The sequence below is a fragment of the Telmatherina bonti genome, assembly GCF_933228915.1.
Source record: "Telmatherina bonti genome assembly, chromosome: 18".
Taxonomy (NCBI): Eukaryota; Metazoa; Chordata; class Actinopteri; order Atheriniformes; family Telmatherinidae; genus Telmatherina; species Telmatherina bonti.
Genome location: NC_136616.1, coordinates 18,454,468 through 18,476,198, shown reverse-complemented (window position 1 = coordinate 18,476,198; position 21,731 = coordinate 18,454,468). Strand labels below are relative to the sequence as shown.

Genomic DNA, 21,731 nt, shown 5'->3' with positions numbered 1-21,731 from the left:
AATATGCAGAAAATCATACAATCCACAAACCTTCATGGGGTGCAAGCTGAGATATTGCCGGTGCCTGTAGCAATATTGCAATAAAATGTCTTCTGACAAATTGTATGACATAAAAATGTGTTTTCATTACCTTTAGTTCTCATTTGTTCACCCACAATAAGCACAGAAATGATTCAGACATAGATGCAAGCTACAAAAATAGTTTAAGACGTAAAAGACAATCAATGCCAATTTAAAAACTGTTTTCACAAAGGCATTCACGTGTCGTGTGATGTGCACATTAGTAAAGGAAGTAAGGTGGAAATAATCAGAGCTTCTCTGCTGACAAAACTGTAATTATTTGGGAAGCGAGACTTTTTTTTTGGTTGCTGTTTTGGTACAAAGTTTAAACCAACTTATTAAATCTGTCACAGCACAGCTACAACGTCACGAACGGCCAGAACACTGTAATTATAATTAAGGCAATTTAAAAAAAAAGACAAAATACCCATACACACACACAGAAATGTGTATCATTTACCGGCACATTTATCAAAACAAAGTTCAGATTTCACATTAACATGTTGCACATCCGCAGTTTAAAGAGAAAAAAAAAATCAAAATAAAAATGTTAGAAAAAAAAATTACCAACACTAAAATTAATATATAAAATCTAAGAGGGGAAAAAACGGGAAATTGTGTATAATCAGTTGTCAACATTACAAAAAAAAGAAACATTGTAGAATTAAAGTCACTTTAAAAACTAACAAAGTACAAACAGTGTATTAAAAAAAAAAAAAAAAAAAAAAAAAAAGATCTTAAGCAGATTTGGTGTGTTGAATAAAAACAAAGCCAAACGAACAACTTTTATGTCATAAGGAAAAGATGTGTTTATGTGGCCATCACAGTTCATTAGGAATCTTTTGACGACTATAAAAATATGAAAAAGTCACTCTTGCTGATGGAGTAAGTAGATGTGGAAGAGCCAAGCTGCTGACATAAAGCTTAAATGAGTCTGCTGATGCTCGGACTGAAGAGCTGGAAGGTGCTAACCTGTCTTTATTGCAACGGACTCTGAACTTATCAGTGTGAAGAAATATTATCTTAACACTAAATATATGGCACAGAAAAGGATTGATTGGTATGACACTTGAGCCAAAACAACATCTTAAGAGTAAGGTGTTGATCTGTAAACAAACTATGAGTTGTGGCTGAACATGTGGGTTTGAATGCCCACAAGTCAGTGTGTGTGCATGTTTTATTCCCCCCCCCCCCCCCCCCCCCCCCCCCATTTTTGTTGTTTTTATTTTTTGAAGGCAGGTGGAAATTTTGAAAAAAAAAAGAAAGAAAAAAAAGAAACTGTAAATTTCAACAGTCTTCTGACTTGTGGTTATCTCCCTCTGCCTTTGACAGAGGAGATCTGGCCTCCTTCAGCTCTTCTCCTTCTTCTCCACTCCCACTGCTGCCATTGCCTTCAGCTGGATAAACAACCACACACATCTTCTGGCCTAAGTATGTCATTTTATCTGGAAGAAGAGAGGGACAAAGACTTTGAGCACATATTCATCAGGCTGTGAAAATCACATGATGAAAAAAGACAAATAAAGGTTTTACTTCACATTATATCTTCAAAAACAAACTAGACTACAAGGCTGTTGTTCCTGGAAAAAAAATGGCTGAAGCTAAAGCTGCTAGCGGCTGGGATGTGATCCAGTAAGCAATTTAATTGTTCAGTTTGCTCTAGTTTGTTGATACATGGTGAGTAGTAATGGGCATGGCCTGACTAGCATATTGCTAGATTTCCATTTACTGAATAAGGAAAAAAAGATGCTGAGTCAGAGCTGAGTAACCTTATCCAATTTTTTCATCTCCATAGTAACAGTCATGTTGCATCCAGGCTAAAGCAAGCTAAACTGCATCAACTTTACAATGAAGGCACAAACATGAGATTTGCATTAGTCTTTATAGAAAGTAAAATATTAAAGTACACAAACACACACACACACAAAGGAGGCCTCTCGCTAGTCTGAGATAGGCTTGTGAGAAACACTAAATCTGTCAGAGATTGTGCCTTGAACAACCTCACTTACCAACAAAAGTATCAATGCACTTTGGCTTGTTTTCCCAGTAGACTCCCAGAAAATAGACTGGGACACCAGTCAGCATGATGGCGAGGCCGATGCCACACACCACGGGCTCTGAGTAAAGGGAGAAGATGAGGAGGAAGGCCCAGAAGATGAGGTAAATGACGGGCCATATCAAGCTGACCTGCAAAAGAAGACAAAGACAGTAATGTTGAGAGGAGTGCTTTGCATTGGCAGAGGTGTGAATCTGTTCTAACAGGTAATGCTGCCGACTATTTTCACAATGATTGCCAAACAAAAGGTACCTGTTAATAATGAATGTCCTCAGCTTTATTTATTTATTTAGCTTTTGACATTATCTGATGACTTTTTAAAAAAAAATATCACAGATATAATGTACAAAAAATACGTCCTTCCAGAGTTCTGCTTATTTTATATCTTACATTATTATTATATTATTATTTTTATTATTTATAATTTTTATTATATTATTATTAAATTATTATTATTAAAAAATTATTAAACACAATTTAAGATAAATATTAAATATTAATATTAAATATAAATATTGTAATATAATATAATATTAATATAAATATTATATAATATAATATAAATATTAAATTATCATTATATTATTATTATTAAATTATTATAATATTATTAATATATAATTTTTAATATACTTATATTATTATTTTTATATTTTATGTTGACTTTCCCTTTTGGGGATTAATAAAGTATTTTTCATTTCATTTCATTCATTTTGCTGTGTTTTGAAGTTGCTCAGTAGCCATAAACACACAGGAACAACATGTACACACCTTGATAGGTCGGTGCATGTCAGGCTGTTTAACCCGCAGGACGATCTGCCCGGCCACAGTGACTCCATAAAAGAGGTAGTTGATGAAGCCCACGTAGTTGATAAGAGTATACATGTCACTGGTGCACAGCATAAGTAGGGTTGAAAGGCACTGTGTAATAAGAGAGGTATAGTTTACTTTTTACTCCTGCAAATGGATTTGCTGCGTTAAAGTGTTGAGTTAGAGCAGTGGTGGTGAGAGCAGTGCTTACAGTGAAGAGCAGAGCAGGGATGGGAGTGCAGCGTTTCACATGAATCATAGCTAGCAGACTGGGGAGGTGGCCCTCTCTGGCTCCAGCAAAGAACAATCTGCAAATTAACACATCATACAAATAACACAAAAATGCAAGTTAGTTCAACAGTACATTTATATGTATTGTAATATATATACTAATATATTATATACTATTATATATTATACTGAAGATGAACATTTAAAAAAAAATCTGAATGAAATGCAAAATTTATTAGTGGAAAATTCTTTAGACTTAAGCTTGTAATGTATTCCTAATTAAACACAATATACTAAACATATCACTCCGTATTTCTGCTATGCTAAATCTCTTTATCCATATTTATGAGGAGCACATAAATTGTTCAAGAAAGTGAGCAACAGCTCTTCACAACATCATGCCCACTAACCGTGAAGAGGTAAAGAGGGAACCATTCACTCCACCGAAGGTGGAGAGAGCCACAGAGATGGGCATGATCCATGCCATGACACCTAGCAGCTTCTCACCAAACGTCTGGGATGGAGGGATGAAAGGATGAGGGTTAGAAGTTGCATGCAAGAGCAAGGTACTAAGGTCCAACAGCGCCCTGACTGTGCGTTTACCAAAAGGGACAACTAGAGGGCAACAGTCACTGAAAATTACAAAGTGTGCAGTCAGTGAAGTCATAGGACTTACCACGGCGACAGCGTTTGAGGCAAGCAGCTCCTGGGGGCTCATGGCTGTGACGTAGGCGATGTTGGCAAAGACGTAAACGAAGGTCACGAGGGGGATGGAGATGAAGATGGCACGTGGAAGGTTCCTGAAGACGATACAAGACACTATTTAGAGCTCAGACAAGGAAAGGAAGTTCAGATGGAATTAAACAGGAAAATAAAAGTCATTGGCTTACAGCAAGGATTATAACGAACAAAAAGCTTATCGAAACACATGGTTGTTTAAAAATATTGGCATCGGAAAGTCAAGTTGAGCAGAGAAATGTCAGCAGTGAAAATTTCTCCCATGTTAAATTCAATAAACATCAGAGAGCTTTAATGGAAAGGATCAAGGATTAAACTGGGAAGCCTTGTTGGAATGTGACCGCTAATTACTGAAATAGGAACGAGCAGCTTTCAAATCAGCCATATTCCTGTGAGGATTAGTGCAGAGTGACGGACGTTTTCTGAACACACCGAACCAATACCTGCAGGTAAATGACATGTAGTAAAGTATCTTACACGTAGGGATCCACCAGCTCCTCTGTGACGTAATTGAGGAAGTTCCAGCCTCCGTAGGCGAAGGAGCCTTGGAGGAAAGCTAAGGCTATCAAACCCACATCATATTCCTGGAAGGGCTCAAAGGCATTGGCGGGCTCCAACCAGTAGTATTCTCCTGCAAGCGGAGGGGCGAAAAGTTCAAAAGAAGAAGCAACATCTTTAACTCAGACTTGCACTTTCAGAACATTTTTGTTTTGCTTTTAGTAAAACGTATCTTTCTTTGTGTTTTTTGCTGACATTCATATGAACTTATAATTTCTCACTTAACTGGTTAAATAAGCCTATTTTGCAAAGAGACTGAACAGATTGGTTTTGCATTAAGTTTGGCCTTTTTTGTGAGAATAATCGTTCATCATGCATGTAGTAGCTTAAAATCTTTCATCAGATCAGCTGCTGAATTCTTCATAATCTTCAAAGACTTGAAGTATTCATGTTCCCTTTTTGTTGTGTCAGGGAGTCTGTTCTTTGTGGCCCCTATTATAACTGTCCCTAAGCCATGTTTGGACTGTAAGTCCCCGCAGCCATGCTGACATTATCAATGTGAGTTTTAACCCAAACGGCCCCAGCAACTTGCTGACCCGTGTGGCAGCCATATGGAGTCTATACTGTCCCGAATCACTAGAGATGTCCCCACTGACCGCAAATCTGTGTTTGTGTTTGAGGCTTCCCTTCTCACACACACAGAAGCCATTAGTTGAAATATGCTGAGGACATGTGCTCTCCTGGAAGTACAAATGGCACCAGTAAGCTTACCCATGCAGATCTGCACAATGCCCATGATGATGATGAGGGCGAGGGCCAGCAGCTTGCCAGCAGTGAAGATGTCCTGCACTCTGGTAGCCCACCTCACGCTGGAGCAGTTCACCCACGTCAGAAGTACTAAACGAACAAAGAAATACACAGACTTAAAACTTATTTTCCAACATCGTCTACTTCCCTTGTCTGACTGAATGGATTTAACTTCATCCTGCTGGAACGATCAAATTGATATTTTTGAAGAAGTTTGTTATTAACGAATATGTCTGAGTTTTACACTGTGAAATGCTCCAATCCAGTGGCAATAACATGACAGCATAATATATTTACTGTGCATATCAGATGCCTCATCATGCCAGTTTTCTGAAGGAACTTGCCTGAAAGTTTGATGTTTGCAACCTTTTGCATCTAAACAGAATTTGAAAGGAAATTCAGATGCAAATTATTTTGCATCTCAGTTTTAACTTGGTTTATGACACTATGGGTAGAAGTACATTTATTTATAAGTTGCAACAATAAAAACAAACTTTACTGATGGAATTTAAGTAGCAAAGGGAGAAGAAGGTTATGAAATGTTTTATAGGCTTTATGGGACAAGTTCCAACACTAAAATCACTTCCTGATGGTCACAGGTAACTAGCAGGACTAAACTCTAAAAATATCTACAAAAACTTTTTAAATGACTTAAACGAGAAGCTGACATGGAACGTGTCATTCAGGTTACGTCAGGTTTGAACTGTACTGCCGAGTACAACGGGCCACTCGGTTCAGGACGATAGGGTGCCGTCAAATAAGAGGCCTGGGGATTAGGTTCATCATGTTAAATAACTCTGAGCTGCCACTGCAGGGAACAAAGACAGATGCACATGACAGGGATCTGCACCCATGTGAACATACTGTTGGATGTAAAACACCCACACGCACAGAGAGGGACGTGATTTTTAGCTGTGGTGGTGAAGTTTACAGGTGGCTGAGAGTGGGAGGGTTAGGATTTAGGCTGAGTGGGTCTTTTTCTGCCTACATTAAATTGGTGTGGCTATGAAAAGGGTCATAAATGCCACAGTGTGAAAGCAGTTTAGTCTGTGACTTGATTTATGTTTTGCAAACACAGACATAAACAATAAGTAAAGTAAAGTTTAAGCAATCCTCAGCAAATACATGTTAAACTCCTTAATCTGTCAAATTGTAAACAGATTTACTGACTTTTTTTCCCCCGTAATGCTGGTGATTAGAGCAGCAGCACAGACATGTACTTCCTATTCTTTAACTGGCAGGCGATGGATAAAAACCGGATGGCAGAATAAATCACTGAGCTGCATGAAAGTTAAGTAACAGTGTATGTGTGTGTGGAAACTTGCTGAGTTAACTATGATTGTGTTGGAAAAGCACAGCAGTTATGACTTCTCCCATCTGTCTGACCCAAAGTGGAATCTGCTTGCAGGTTCTTTGAAACAGTACAGCTTAAAAACTATGTGCTCTTTAAACCAAAAATGGTCAACAGCTTGTGGCAACTGATTCACCTGCAACTACATTTATTTGTAGCCTGATAATTGCATAAATATGTGAGGTTTTCTTTAAGGAAATCCTAGTTATGCCAAAGGCAGACACAGATAAAAACACATGGAGAACATTCTGCCTCATAAACAAGAATGACATCATAGCTGAGAGGATGCTCCGAACCTTTCACCTACTTTTGTTCTTAAAAGCAACAGCAGACAAACAGGAATGAATAATGAGTAAGACTCAGCTTTTTTCTGCTGACAGCGTCTCGACAACACCTGTCAAAATGACTCAAGTGAAGTTATTAACCAACTGGTTGGGCTGCAAAATTTCTGCCCACAGGTATTTTCAAAATAAAGCACATTTTTATCCAAAGTGTTTATGGAAATAGAACAACATTTAGGTTAATTTAGGTCAGCGTGTCACAAATACAAACAGTACAAAGTGTTCAGACAGCGCACACCTCTTCAATCTGGATATTTGTTGTTACTCCTCCCAAAGAGGATTTGTTCTCAGTCTGTGCTGCGTTTCTTTGAGGCGACTTTTGACAAGAATATGTGAAAAATCAAGCGTCAAGCTGGATTGTGCAGTTTTGTAAGTAAGTGTGGTCAGTTTGATCCACGAATTGGCTGAAATACATCAATATTCCATTTAAAAATCACACAAGAGCAGAATTACGTCAGTTGTGAAAGTGGCAGGCTCTCTTTGACAGCATGTTTATTGTGCTAAAATAATCATTCAACATCAGTTGCTCTTATAACGCCCAATATTAGTTGTAAAGAAAGCTGAAAATGATGTAAATTTCATAGTGCTGTCAATATAGAGAGGTAATAAAGCAGATAGTATTTTGTTTGCCTAGTTTAAATGTGTTTGGGCATGTTGTGAAATCTGTTGAAAAGTGATGTTTTGAAGTTTTGAAACCAGTCAGCTGACTTTATCTACCTATCGGTGAGCAGTGTTCCTAGAGCTAGAACGCACTCAGTAGAGCCAACTCAGGAGAAAAAAAATCTATAGACATCATTACAATGACTTCAAAGTTTTCATTTGACTGCTGAGATACAGGTGAAATTGGAGTTGTGCCAGTATAAGTAGAACAGCTCCAGTTATTCAGGTTGCTTAGCTCTTGTTTAATCTTTGCGTTATACTCCCTGAACCTTTAAAGGAACACACTAGAACCAGATTCCAGGTAATCTCAGTGGGATAGTTTTGGAATAAGTTTACTTGCAAACATGCAGATATATTAAAGACAGGCAGATACATACACACACACACACAAACACACACCCAAAAACCCACTCGTCATTGTTTTTTAAGAAAAATCAACACTCATTATTCCCCCTAAACCTCATTAGAGCTGCAGGAGTTGGAGCGGAGCTCCTGCTAAAACCTGTGTTTATAGAACACATTTGGAAATCTTACAGCAGGACGTTTGTCAGGTCAAGCTACTAACAGGCAACTGTTTTGTAATCACCACACACACACACACACACACATACACACACACACACACACACACACACACACACACACACACACACACACACACACACACACACACACACACACAACGCACATGCCTTCTCCAGTTTCTGCGTCTGTCTCACTTTGTGTCTGGAGGCTGCCTGCAGTATTTGGCCCATGTGTGTGAACCCTTAAGGGATTAAACTGACCACTGTCATGTCAGCACCAACTAATTTCTCCTTTTGTCTTCACACATTCACCACACACTACATTCATTTCTTCTCCTTTTTGCAAGACAAGCAGTTTCTCTCTTAATTTACATTCATCTGAGAGTTAAATAACGCGAACAGTGTCCAAGAACAAAAAGGAGAGAAACAACATTTCAGTCTGGCAAAGGCTGCTGCAGGGAAATATAGCTTTTAGTCGACTTTAATCTGTTTAGCATTGAGTGTAATCTGTTTTATGTATTGCTTTCCAGTGATTCTTACTGGGCACAATGCTGTTTTTCTGGATACAAACTCATTTAGGAAGATGCATTTCTCTCCTTTTTGTTATTACCTGCTAAATAAATGCATAAATATCAGTATATCTCCTCTACATGTTTCTAGGTTTTTCTTTAAAATATCCATGCCTGCATGCAGGATTTTTGTAAGCTTTTGTTTGTTTTTTTTTTTAGCTTTTCCGATAACACAGCTAAGTGAATTTTTAAATGATATGTAATTTGTAGATATGCATTTTAAATCATTGTAAATTATCCTTTAAGTGAAATATGCGTGTGACCCCAGGGGTGTTAGGTAAGCAGATTAATTGTGCTACTCACAGAGACAGACGGCGGCGAGCAGCCGGAGGCCATTCTCTGGTGGAAAGCAGGTGGGAAACAGAGGCTGGAGGACGTAGTTGGAGAAAGTCAAGGCAATTACAGCCTGATTGGTTGGGTAGATGACCAACACGGCGATCCACAGTCGTAGGAACCTGAAACAAATTTTTGAAAATTAGCAAAGTTATAGACAGATTTATATGCTGCAAAAATGTTCCCAAGGTGTGTTATTATGGATTATGAAACCTCTAATTCTTACTATGTTTGACTTCCTGTCGTATTCATTCCAATCCATTATCACCTGACCATAAGAGAAGTTTACATCTACTTTTACTACTTTGCTAGATTAAAAAAGTATTCATGGATTATTTTTTTTTATCTGTATAATTTATTTAAGTCCAAAATACCCGGTAGGGTCAGGGTATTTAAAAGAGTCATGGATTATATGCAATCATGAATGAGTTCAGCTAAATTGGGATTTGACCGTGTAAAAATACTTAAAGCTGAAAAAAAACTGACAAAATAACTGATCAGAAAAAGATCAAATTATTCTAAATAATAATTCCTTCCAGCACTGAGAACGAAACAAATAAAAAACTAGAAACTGCATGAATGAAATAAAACACAACTGTCAGTAAACATGACAACCTTCAGCAGCTTTCTGAAAAACAACACAACAGCTGACACTCAAGTTCAATAGATGAGGCTGAATATTGATCGAATCAGAATATCAATACATGACCAGATAAGACAAATCATCTAAATCCAGGCAACAACACAAAAGAAAGAAACACTAAGTAACCAGCGGACTCAGAGTTGTAGGACACATAAACTGATTAAAACTGCAGGGCTGTGATGTGATGAAAGACAGGAGGAGCAGTGTGGGGTTTAGCCGGGTTTAGTTGTTGGCTGTTCAGCAGACGTGGCATTTCCACGGAATTCTCTGAAAGCTTACAAAGGATCATAACAGCTGACTGCATTAAAGGGACTGTAACCCACTGGAATATGTTTCATGAAGGAATGTCACATGGTGACAGGGTGGTATATGTGGGTTTGACTCAATCATGCACTTTTTGTCTTTGACCTGAAAATATCCCAATCAGAGAACCTTTGTGATCTTCTGTACCCGGTATGTCTGAAGAGGGAGGGATGAAGGTTTTTGCTTTTGACAAATCCTTCATCAGTGTTTATAGAACTTTTTTAAATTTGTGAGAGAAATGAGCTAATAATGCTTTATGATTCACTAAATTAACTGGTAGGTCGCATTTCAAGCAAATGCGACTTGGAAATAGAATTTCTTGTTCAATTTCCAAGTAGTTCTTTGTTTATTTGTTTGTTTTTTATTATTACCATGTTGTTAATAGACTATAAATTCTTATTTGCCATCAAGTCCAGCATCATCCGCAACTCCTAGCACAAGATTAGTTTGACATGACATATTCAAACTTGTATGCTTTAGTGCATCATTACCCATAAAAAAGCTAATTTTGGACATAAAGTTTCCCAAAAAGCAGAATAATCCTGGTCAATTCCCACAAGCCAACAGCAAAAACCAGCAGAATTGATCCAGTTTACATATAGATGTATTAAAACAAGGCTGCATATTTATGACATTTTGACAAAAGCAAAGTCTCAAATAATTAGGAGCTCGTGAAAAAATTGATCAACCGATGAAAAGGAGCATATTTTTTTAGCTTATGATTATTAATTATTTATTTTCTATCCAGAATAGTCAAAGATGAACAGAATAATTATTTAACAAATCATTTTGTCTGAACGTGTCCTAGTGTCTTTACAGAGCACTTAAACGGCGTTACCTAACCCTCATCAGTCTGAAATAACAATGGCCCTTTGTACTTTTGTACTTGAAACACTTATTATTCAGGCATACTCTTTTGCAAGCCCAACTTTGCCCGGCTGCTGGGACAAAGTGATGGAAATATTTCCGCCATTGCGGTAATTGACTTATAAGAACATAAAACAGACACCCCCCCTCCCTCCGCCTTCCACTCCCCCATACACAAACACACACATATATAAAAGGAGACAAAAGGAGCAGAACAACAAAAATAAACAGCCCTTGAACATAGTTTATGTATGCTAGACAGAGGGCACAGGGAAACACTTCAAACTGAGCATCTGAGGCCACAAACTACAAAGTCTGCGGAGGTAAAAAAAGTTCAGAAAGCTGCTCAACAAAGAGACCTAAACAGTCTTTGGCTGTTATGTCTAGTAGAATTCCTCTCCAAAGAAATACCTGATAGTATGCATCCTTGTGATAGTTGATTAAAATAAATCTGTGTTTACAGTCTGCTTAAAGACACACTGTGTGTGAAATGTAGACAAACAATCGATATTGTTTTGCAAGGAATTTTACTTGTTCCCAAGACTCAGAGCCTCAACGCCGAACATGTATGTATGAACAGGAGGAGGCAACAAAAACTGGACTACAAAGAGAGGGGGAAATCCTATCACAGGGAATTCACTTATACATGAAGCTGAAATGTTTAGTAATTGTCATCTGACTTCAGCTCTTCTGTATATTTGGAGAGCAGGTCATCCATCGAGGCCGATGTACTTTTTTTTTTTTTTTTTTTTTTTTTTTTTTAACAAAAAAATATTGAACGATGTGTTCTTCCTTTCCTCCACTAAGTTTAATCAAATTTGACCTTTGGATAATCTGTCTTGTCTCAAAATCATGGTCAGCAAAATAACCCCAACTATTTTAAAGTGATAACAAAAATTCACTCAAACATGAAATATCAGTGTCTTCTAACGTAACAAGATGTCCCACTGTGAATGATTAACTGCAGATGTGACAGAAGATACAATGGGTTGTTCCCGACACTCACCCAGCCAGTCCGCCGAAGATGTCTTTCACGTAGGAATAGTCTCCTCCTGATTTTGGGATGGTGACGCCGAGCTCTGCGTAGCACAGCGCCCCGATGGCAGTGATGATGCCTGTGATGATCCAGACGATCAGCGCCACGCCCACAGAGCTGGCATTCTCCATCACTCCCTTCGGACTGACGAAGATACCCGAACCAATAATATTACCTGGGCGTGGGAAGAAATGAAGAGATCTGTTAGGTTTTGGTGCAGTTCTAGTTTAAAGTGAGGCTATAACTTGGGTACATTTCCTGCATCCTGATACTGTGGTCCCTTGGACTTGTTTGTCTACAATGAGCCATTGAAGCAAGGATCCTCAGTCCTGGTCTTCCAGGATTGGTGTCCTGCTGGTTTTCCAAGTGTCCCTGCTGCAACACACCTGATTCAAATCAGTGTGTATTTAGCAGACATTTGCAGAGCTTTTGAGTCAGGTGTGTTCCAGCAGGGAAACATGGAAAACCTGCAGAACACCGGCTCTCGAGGACCAGGATGGAGGATCCCTGCATTAAAGGCTGAGTAGAAGTTTCAAACTGATCTTTGTTCACTTGCATATGGTTATTGTGTGATTGCCTGGTGAGCAAAAAAGATAAAATGAACTGAATTAAACAAACTCAGCAGGAAAAAAGTAATTAGAAGAATCGAAAGGGAGGGAAAGGGGACAAAGATGCTGACATGCTGACTTAGCATGGCTATGATGCAATGGATCAAGACGGAAAACCAGGTGAAAGGGTTCAAATGACGAGAAAGGGGAGAAGGGATGATAGGTGGATGCAAAAGGTGGGAAGAATAATGTCCTGACACACTCGATGAACATCAGAAGGCAGTTTACGGCAGGATCTGAAAGATGGAAAGATGGGCGACTGAGTTCCTGTTCCTCCTCTGATATGGCCGTGGTCAGAGGTCAGACCAGTCACGTTCAGGGTCGACTGTGGTTTAACTGTGGTGGAACCAGTAAAAAAGGCACCAGGGTTAAAGATTACAGGCTTCAAATCATAACAGTTGAATGATAGGCGGGCTGGCACCTTTCAGTACAAAAGTCAAAGGTGTGAATGATACTGTCACATTGTGCGTACACACTCACACCAGCCATGTCTGGATCTTCTTTTACAACCAACACGGTGTAGTGACAGTCGTATCCAGCTATTGTCTGTCCCAGTGAGACAAAGTCCAGAAGTTCCTGCTACTCTTGCTGCGTGAGCTGCAGTTTTACATTTTGAGTTACTAAAATCAACAACACATTTCAGAACACAGTGTTTGATTTTGATCCTGATTATATGATATCGTCGAGACGATTCCCAAACTGCTGGACAAGATGATGAACTCTGTCTAGAACTATAAGTGTCTGGGACTGACTTTCTCTTGTGTAATACTGGATTATCTGACTCATTTTGTCTTTTAAACCAATACCAGTGCTCTAAGAAGCAACTCAACAACTTTTTGAAAATAAAATGATGAAGAAAAAAAAAACCCACATTGCTGGTCTTTCATGTGTGTTTACTCAACTATCAGCATGCAGTCACCATATGTAACGTATGAGCGATGAGGACAGCTGCTTGCTTATGTAACTCCTGTTGCAAGTAAAAGGTTTAAAAAAAAAGTGAGACAAACAAACCTCTCTGATTGCATTGACATCTTTATAGCAGAGGGGGTCTACAGCGCTTAAACTTTGACATCTTGGAAACTTAAAAAAAAAAGAAAAAGCATGTGCTGACTCAGAATAAACTTCTTGCTTCTACACAATGTCTGCAACAAAGAATTAAGCTTTTTTTTTTTTTTTTTTTTTTTTTTTTAAGAGCAGGGCTTCTTTTAAAGATAATCAGAAAATGCATGTGTGTGTGTTCAGGTCATGTGCATCCCTGCACTGATACTGCTGACTCATGTGGAATCTTCAGGTTTCCTCTTCTTGCATTTTTACATCCTTTTGACTCTTGGATGTGATTAGAATTTAAAAAAACAAAAAGGCTGCTGCCAAACTGTTTGTGAGTCTTGATCACAAGCTGAGTGCTGCATCCATATCAATAATAAGTAGATAACTAAATAAAACAAAAAGGTTCGAGCAAACATGAGACGTGTCCTCTAAGGTTTCCTAAGGTCAGGTTTCACACAGGATATTTTCATATCCTCTATTGTTAATGGTCTGCTGTTTTAAAAAGGAAGTGTCTCAGTCAGAGACAGGCTCCGTGAAATCATTATTACTCTCAAACTTTGATGTTTTCTGACAACTAAAGCCTTTTCCACTGTTTTAATCTTCACAAATTGTAATGTCATGTATTTAGACAAGTGTTAAGTTAATCTCTATACTAGTCTTAGAATGAGTTTTACAAAATGATTGATATTAATGTCATTCATGAATATAGTTTTTCCAGTTGATCATTATTTCACTCAATTAATTTATCATTTATCTTATAGAACAATTCTTTTATAAATGTTTGAAATCACATTAATATAAAGTAGACATTTTTATGCTGAAATTTTTTTATGAAGCAAAACAAAACTTTTTTGTTTATATGTTTCATGTAAGAAAAAACGCCAGTGCTATTGAGGCCTTGTGACACATGGCTGTTTAGTCACACATCACTGACAGCAGCCACACTCTACAAATATTAACAAGCATCTGTGTGTTTGTGCAACATTATGCTGTATCTAACCCTTATCAGCATGTATAAAACCTTGCATGTGTATTTCTTGCAGTCTCCCTCACATCAGTCCCCGTTCAAACAGCCACCAAGCTGTTGCTGGGCCTCAGCCGAACCTGACGGATGCTGGAGCTGCAGCTCTGTGCATCAGAGTTATTATTGCACTGGTGAAATATATTAGTAGTCTTAGTATTTAGGATAGTAATTAGAGGAAGGGTTGGAAATTTACAGTGTGTTTGGTGTCATCATTACAATAGTTAACAGAGGATTTAGACTCTGCTGGATAAATTCACTCTAAAAAGACAAGATGCTGCCATGAATGTTTAAATTGGAGAACAATATCTAACCAAGATGAGGGTTAAAAAGTTGTTTCATTAAAACACACACACACACACATATGGAGTAATGGAGTATAGCCCAGATTCAATTAAGTCAGGCAAGCTAATAAAACAGCATTATCAGTCAGAAACTTTCTTCCAAGTGGCCAAAAGGTCACTTCTAATCCAAATGAATGGCTTTGCACGTTCTTCAGTTTCTGCGTGTACTACATGCACCAGGCCATAAAAGCGTCTGAAGTCCTCGTTCACTCGGCCCTGCTCACGGAAGCCCAGCAGGGCATGTTCGTAGCACAGGGATCAGAGATGTCACCTGAGCTCATGCTTCTCTTACACATGGCAACGTGAGCTGAACGAGCATGAATGAGTTACTTGGTCAAGGACAGGAGCCCTAGCCAAGAACAGTCTAGTGACTTACTGGGGGACTCTGAACGGCTATAAAAATGCTTTCAGATGGAATGAAAGGGTCAGTACTGCCAACCTGTTTCTTAATAATCAGTTGATGAATGTAAAGAGATAGATTAGATGATTCCCTATCTAAATGGCCATTCACTGGTGCAATCAAGGTGTGGCTATGGAGAAAAGATCTGGTCAGCATGCTTCTCTTGTTTGCACTCAGACTTTTGCAGTTGAGTTTATCTTTGTCTTGGAAAGGTATGAAAAACTCTTTTCTAACTGTAAACTGCGTTGATTTGCTTTAAGCTTCTGTAACGTTGCTATGCACACAGCAAAAGTAAGATCCTTACAGTCCCACATAAAGGATTTAGGGAATTAGAGTTAATAAGTTATGAGAAGTGGAAAAGTTTGGGAACCCCTTCTGAGAAAATCTCTTTTACTGCATATTTAGCCATAATTTTTAGCCATTATTTTTTGTATTTGAGTACAAAACAATGTGTAAATACATATGTATATATATATATATACATAGACATAGAGAGATGCTTCTGTTACTATGACAATGGAAGAAACATTTTGTTTGTAAGTAAAAATGTGGTTAAACTGCCATGTTTTCTGATCCTTATCCATGCAGCCACATCAGCACATGCTTGACCTTCATGGAAGAGTCATCAAAGGACAAGTGGTCATTTGTCTAGACGGCAAATGTCTTCATAAGTCTGCAAATAAAGATCTAAACAAGTCTGATGCAGATTAATAAAACGTGCTGACAAATGAAGAGATATAAAAACATTGTAAACATATTGCACAAAGTGTGTTTGAAGAAAGTGTGCAAGATTTAATGAAGAGAGCACCTCTCCAACTTTAAAGCATGCTAGCTTGGGGTTAGTCATAGTTGGCACATGGAAACAATTCACTTGTAGTGAAAGAGAGCAACGGATTGATTTAGCCAGTATCTTAAAAGAAATTTAGTATTTTTTCAGAAAAGGTTGACAATGAAGAAAAATAAAAGTGATCTACAAGCTGAAATGTCTGCTTCTCATCGTTTGCCTGTTTTTCCTCTTTTTTTTTCTCAACTCTCTGTCTTTTCCGTGTATCAAATATCTTGGGAATACCTCATGCACATGCATCGTCACCCACCCCTCCCAGCCTCCCTCCTGTTACTATGAAAACAGACAAATGAGTCACCACCTCCCTTTTCTTTTACTTGTGAAAGTCAACCTTGGGTCCACACTGGACAACCTGTGCCATGTTTTATCCCTGACTCTGCATTGATTAGGACATCTGATGGAGTTGTTTCTTTGCCATCTGCTCGACCACACTGACAGGCCGTAATCCCTGTTATTGTGTCTGTGTCACCCCTCCATCCTCATAGAGTTAGGATATCGGAGAAATCGTGTTTGTGTGTCAATAAGTGTTTGGCAACTATATATTTATAGGTAAACACTGAAACCCACATTTACCAAAATGGAAATGAATCTGCTACTGAATGACATGACTATCTCTTCCTTGTTTCCACCTTTAGAAGCAGAATCCTGAGCTATCAATCCAGCAAAGTGTGCACAAGATAAATAAGTGCACTGTTAACACCTGGTTGAAGCTGTATTTGTCATAATCAATAAAATCCCAGTAAACATGATAGCTGTGGAACAATTTGTGACTTCTCACATACTGGAAGCTTGCCATCCAACACATCTCACTGTGTTTAAGTCATGTGGGCTCTGAATGGACTAATCCTCTCAGCATCAGAGATGAGTGAGTGTGACGACATCCTCATTAATGACCAGACTGCAGAAAGATGATGAAAGCTTAGCTGATAATCAACTTTTAAAGGGGCAGAGGGCAGCAGATTCTTGCAGGACAACCTGAGAAGCAGCTGACTTTGTTTCTAAAAGTTATTCTTACAAATGTGTTTGTACTAAGTTATTATGACATGTTGGCTTTTAATCCTTGTTTTGATATAGCCTAATCAAAATTGTAAAGCAAGGAAACAGACAACATAAGCTCAATAACTATGAGTGCTTTATTTAATGTGGGGATTATTTCATATCATTACAGCCTTATCGAAGGATTCCTACATAAGATAATGTGATAAAAGATTACCTTCCTTGCCAACTTTGTTGCTAAAGAACACCTTGTAATATAGATGCACTGCATAAAGAAAGGGTGAAATAAAATATGACTCACTTACCCACAATAATACCGCAGGCGCTCACAAGCCCGATCTCCTTCTTGAGCGCAACTCCTCCAGACTCCTTTTCACCGGCAGCATCCTTGGCAGAGCCCGCCGTGCTGCTCCGTTGTCTGGGACCCTCCGTCATATTGATAACCGGATTAATCTCTTCTTTTCTTTTCTTTTTTTGTATTTAATGTCGACTTCACGGGCCCTGGTGTTCGTGCGCTCGTCTCACCTTACGCTCAAGTGTCCTTTCTGCGCGCAAAACTAAAAACGTTCCGCACTTATCTGATGAGGAAGATTGGATGTTGTTGCGCTGTCAGCAACTTCTGATAAGGATTGAGTTTAGGATAGAAGGAGACAGCAAATCAGACCAAAAAGCCCAGTAAACAAAGGCACAGTAACAGTTCCAGGCTGCACCAAATTGTCTCTTGATGGCACAGGTGGTGCGTCCACTTATTGAGCAGACAAGCGTAAAATCCAAAGGTGGTCTCTTATGGCAAATAAGAGAATTTCTTCGTGCTTGTGGTGTGAAAAACTGAACCAAAACAGTTCTTAAACTGTATCTCTCTCTTCATATATATAGATGTATATATATATATACACAGAAAGATAAACGCTCAGACTTTCCTTGCTCCAGGTATGAGGGGAGCAGACAAAAGCATCCTCCGCACGCAACTTAAAGGTGCTCCAGTAGGAGAAGAAATGCACATAAGTCAGGTCTTTTTCTTAAATATCCAACCTGTTCAGCTTAGACACGAGTTGTATTTTGGCTGATATACATACTCTCTTTCAGTACATTATAGCACCGCCCCATTTATGCCTCCCCTTGCTTGTTTTTTTTTCCTGTTCCTGTCTAAGACCCACCCATCAGCGGTTTCTCCAGTCCCTCCTGCAGCTGCTTTACTGTAAACCTTTATACGCAAAATTACACAAGCTGACTCTATTAGATGGCAGAGGGGAACAAAAAGACAGACAAACAAACAAAAAAACCTTCCTATCTAACAATTTCTCTTGTGACTGTATGCTTTCCCAGCCTTTCCAACTCATGCTCAGGGTTTCTCATTCACACTTATTATTCAAGAGGCTGAAGCCTGTGTCTAAATTTAGCCCTTTCACAGAAACGTCACTGAACATGCTCCATGACTGCCTGACTGGTCCCATCCTGTACATTCACATTGCAGGGGATCAGACACACACTTGTGCTGACATAAATGGTTTTGCTGTTGGAGGGTTTATGCACTCATCGGGATGTCTTGTAAAAGGTTATTCTATTATTATGATGATCACATTTTCTGATTTTAGTTGCAGTAAAACCCAAAATTATACTGCAAATTTGTGTAAAAAAAAAAAAGTATCTCCATCATGTTTGTCAAGTTTGTCCTAATTTTTATCTCACTCCCTTCTATAGCTGCTAGGAATGTCTCTCTTTTCGTTGCACTCCTCTGCCACTCAGGCTGGAAGGGATTTATTGTTTTGATCAAGAGTATTCCGGCAGTACAGAGGCTGCGACAAATCCGTTAGTGTCCACCACATTTTGCTTTGTAGTATCTCCTGTGATTTCATAGGAAATCTCAGGTTAACATGAGCAACTGCAACACTTCCTGAATAAATGTTGACACACAATGCTTGTGAAAAACAAGAGGCAGGAGTTACATAACCAGCAACTGGACCAGCCAATCTGGGGAAGGCTTTCTGAAAGATGGAGAAACACAACAGGGGTCACCTGAATCACCACGCATACACGGTACAATTGTCATGGCAGTCCTGCAGACCAGGCTTCTCCAACAGATGCAGTTGCTCCCAGTTCACTGGTGCTGTGTATTGAACCAGTGAAGCAGGAAAGCGCACATTGTTGTGTTGATACTGGTCACTCACAGTACATATGCTTAGCTATTAGGAAACAGGTCAGTGGCCAGTTTGTTGACATTCTGCTGGCACACAACACCTTTCCTGATGAGGATTAGTGGGATCAGCAAGAACTCCCGTGTTTGCTTGTTGTGGTTAATTTGAGGGCCAAAACTTCCCAAATGCCTGTTTTCTTAATACATTTAGTAGTCTTTGTGCTCTACAATAAACTATATATCTAATCTCACCACTGGATTCTCTCAATCATAGCTTCATTAGATGGTTTAAGTGATGTTTTGAAAGAAAAAGCTAAGTCATGGTGTGCCTTATTACTGATATTTGGAGGTTTTGCTCTTTAATGACTCAGATGGAACAAAAAAGTTCTCAGTATGTATGTCAGGAATTTATCTGCGATAACAATCACAAAGACACACAAAATGACCACAAACAGACAACATACTGTGACAAGAGATAAATGGAATGTGGTCTAAAGGAGACACAAAACCAACGAAATTGTGTAAAATTTCGAAAGTATTTTTTTAAAAAAAATGGTCACAGACATCCAAAACGGTCTAATATGAGATACTAAACAAACCTGACCAGATCAAAATTTACCAAAATATGGTGCAAATCAAGCAAAAACATAACGCAGCTGCACAAGAATGTAGCAAAGCAGTGTTAATAAAACTAAATGAGATGCAAACGATCAAACAGGACCAAAATACTCAGAACAATAATGTAAAATTATTGCGACATTCCAAAAACATACACATCTATACTAAATATCTCTACAATACATATTCAAGAAATGTAAGACATCAGAGCGTCATTGTTTTCCATGATATATTTTATATGCATTTACTCAAAATTAACATTGTCAACAGCGTGCGCCTGTGAACAACAGGAATTTCTGCAACACAATATCATCTAAAAAATCTGATTAGACTATCTAAACTGTTCTTTAATCTTTAAGTCAAGCATTGTAAAAACAGGAGTACTTTTTGTTCTTTTAATCTGTTGTCAGTAAATTATCAGTGCTCTATGCTGATCACTACACCGCTATGAATTGACCCTTGTTGTTCAGTTTGCTAAGTGTTAATGGTTTTGCTTGCGGACATCCTTGATCATCTTCTTTCAGTGAGTGAAACTAAACAGCCTTCACTCGCTGTTGTTTACTTCTTAAGACCGTTTCTAATTACATCACTCTAGTTGCAACAGGTCAAAGAGATTTGATAAAATTGTTCTGAGATAATCGGTTTGGGAAACGGCCAACAGAGTTACTGTTTGAGCATGAAGAGGTGAGACTGGGAGGGGAAATTATGTAATTAGGTCTGCCCAATACAAAGGAATGATTTTAGAAATAAGTAGTAAGTTGTAAGTCTGTGTTTTCACAACAATAATCCAGTTTAGTCTAGTAAATGTTGGGATTTATTTCCCACCATCTTATTTATTTAATTTAGGAAAAATAAGGCATGAATCCTGTTTCAAATAAACCTCCTCAATGCCACTTATTAAATCCAGATATGAATTATGTTGTGCTTTTATTTTTTTTTTAGCCTTCTTAAAGATCTTATGAGGTGGGATAGTTAAAAGAAATTAGCAGAAATCTGTGACTGAAACAAACAAAAAAAAACTATAGTCGAAAAATTAGGTGGATAAAGATTTTCAAATACTTTTTTTGTTTTTATTATATTAACATCTATCGTGATTTAGATTTTTTTTTAATTTGTCATTATTACACTTAAAAAGGCAATAAACATAGTTGTGAATCAGTTGGTTTCAAGTGTTAACATGCAAATAAAACTCATTGTGCAACTTTAATTGGCTCATTTGTGACTGTGATGTCATAATGTTCAAGATAGGCTCATATAGAAGTGAACTCTCCACTGATTTTACTCATTATGACTTTGGCTCATATAGCTTATAGGTGTCAGAAGTTGTTTACATAAATCAGATGTATTCTTACCAGCCTATATAGCTAATGTTTATTTTTTGTGCATTTTCAACTAAGTCTTACCAGAAAAGGTGTCATAGATACATCAGAAACATGAATGACCCGATCCCGATCCTTGGCTGTAAAGGATCGGGACTGCAGGGCAGCATCTATGTATGCAGGGCAGCATCTATGTAACTCCTAGTCATCATCTGTTTCTGGTAAAATGTGTAAAACCTAACAATGTTTTTGTCAACTTTTACACCTAAACAACATATTGTATGTAACCCTTACAATTTATAAGTGAGAGAGAAGCAGAAAAGCGACAGAACTGTGTGAAAATCCACATATCAGCACTTTCCACCACTCCTTCCTCATTCCAACAGGCAAACGTGGACACATCAAGAGTTTCAAACATGTAGCAATGCATGTGAAGTGGAAATGATATGTATGTATAACGATGTGAAGCGTGAATGTTACCCTGTACCAAGATAGACTGACACACACAACCTGCTTGTTAGGAACTGACTGAGCCACTTTTATAAAACTGCAACATGTGGAGTAATCTAACTA

The 21,731-nt window shown here is 38.2% G+C and overlaps 1 protein-coding gene across 1 annotated transcript; it reads right to left on the bottom strand.

Annotated features, from left to right (window-relative positions):
* Positions 1–1,347: 1,347 nt before the first annotated feature.
* slc7a8a (solute carrier family 7 member 8a) lies at positions 1,348–17,522 on the bottom strand (the record flags this gene model as incomplete). Its single annotated transcript, XM_079257648.1, has 11 exons — positions 1,348–1,505; positions 2,070–2,247; positions 2,888–3,037; positions 3,138–3,234; positions 3,568–3,671; positions 3,834–3,957; positions 4,373–4,526; positions 5,165–5,290; positions 8,949–9,100; positions 11,798–12,002; positions 17,393–17,522. 11 exons carry the CDS (start codon positions 17,520–17,522, stop codon positions 1,348–1,350), a joined length of 1,578 nt encoding a protein of 525 aa, XP_079113774.1.
* Positions 17,523–21,731: the final 4,209 nt, after the last annotated feature.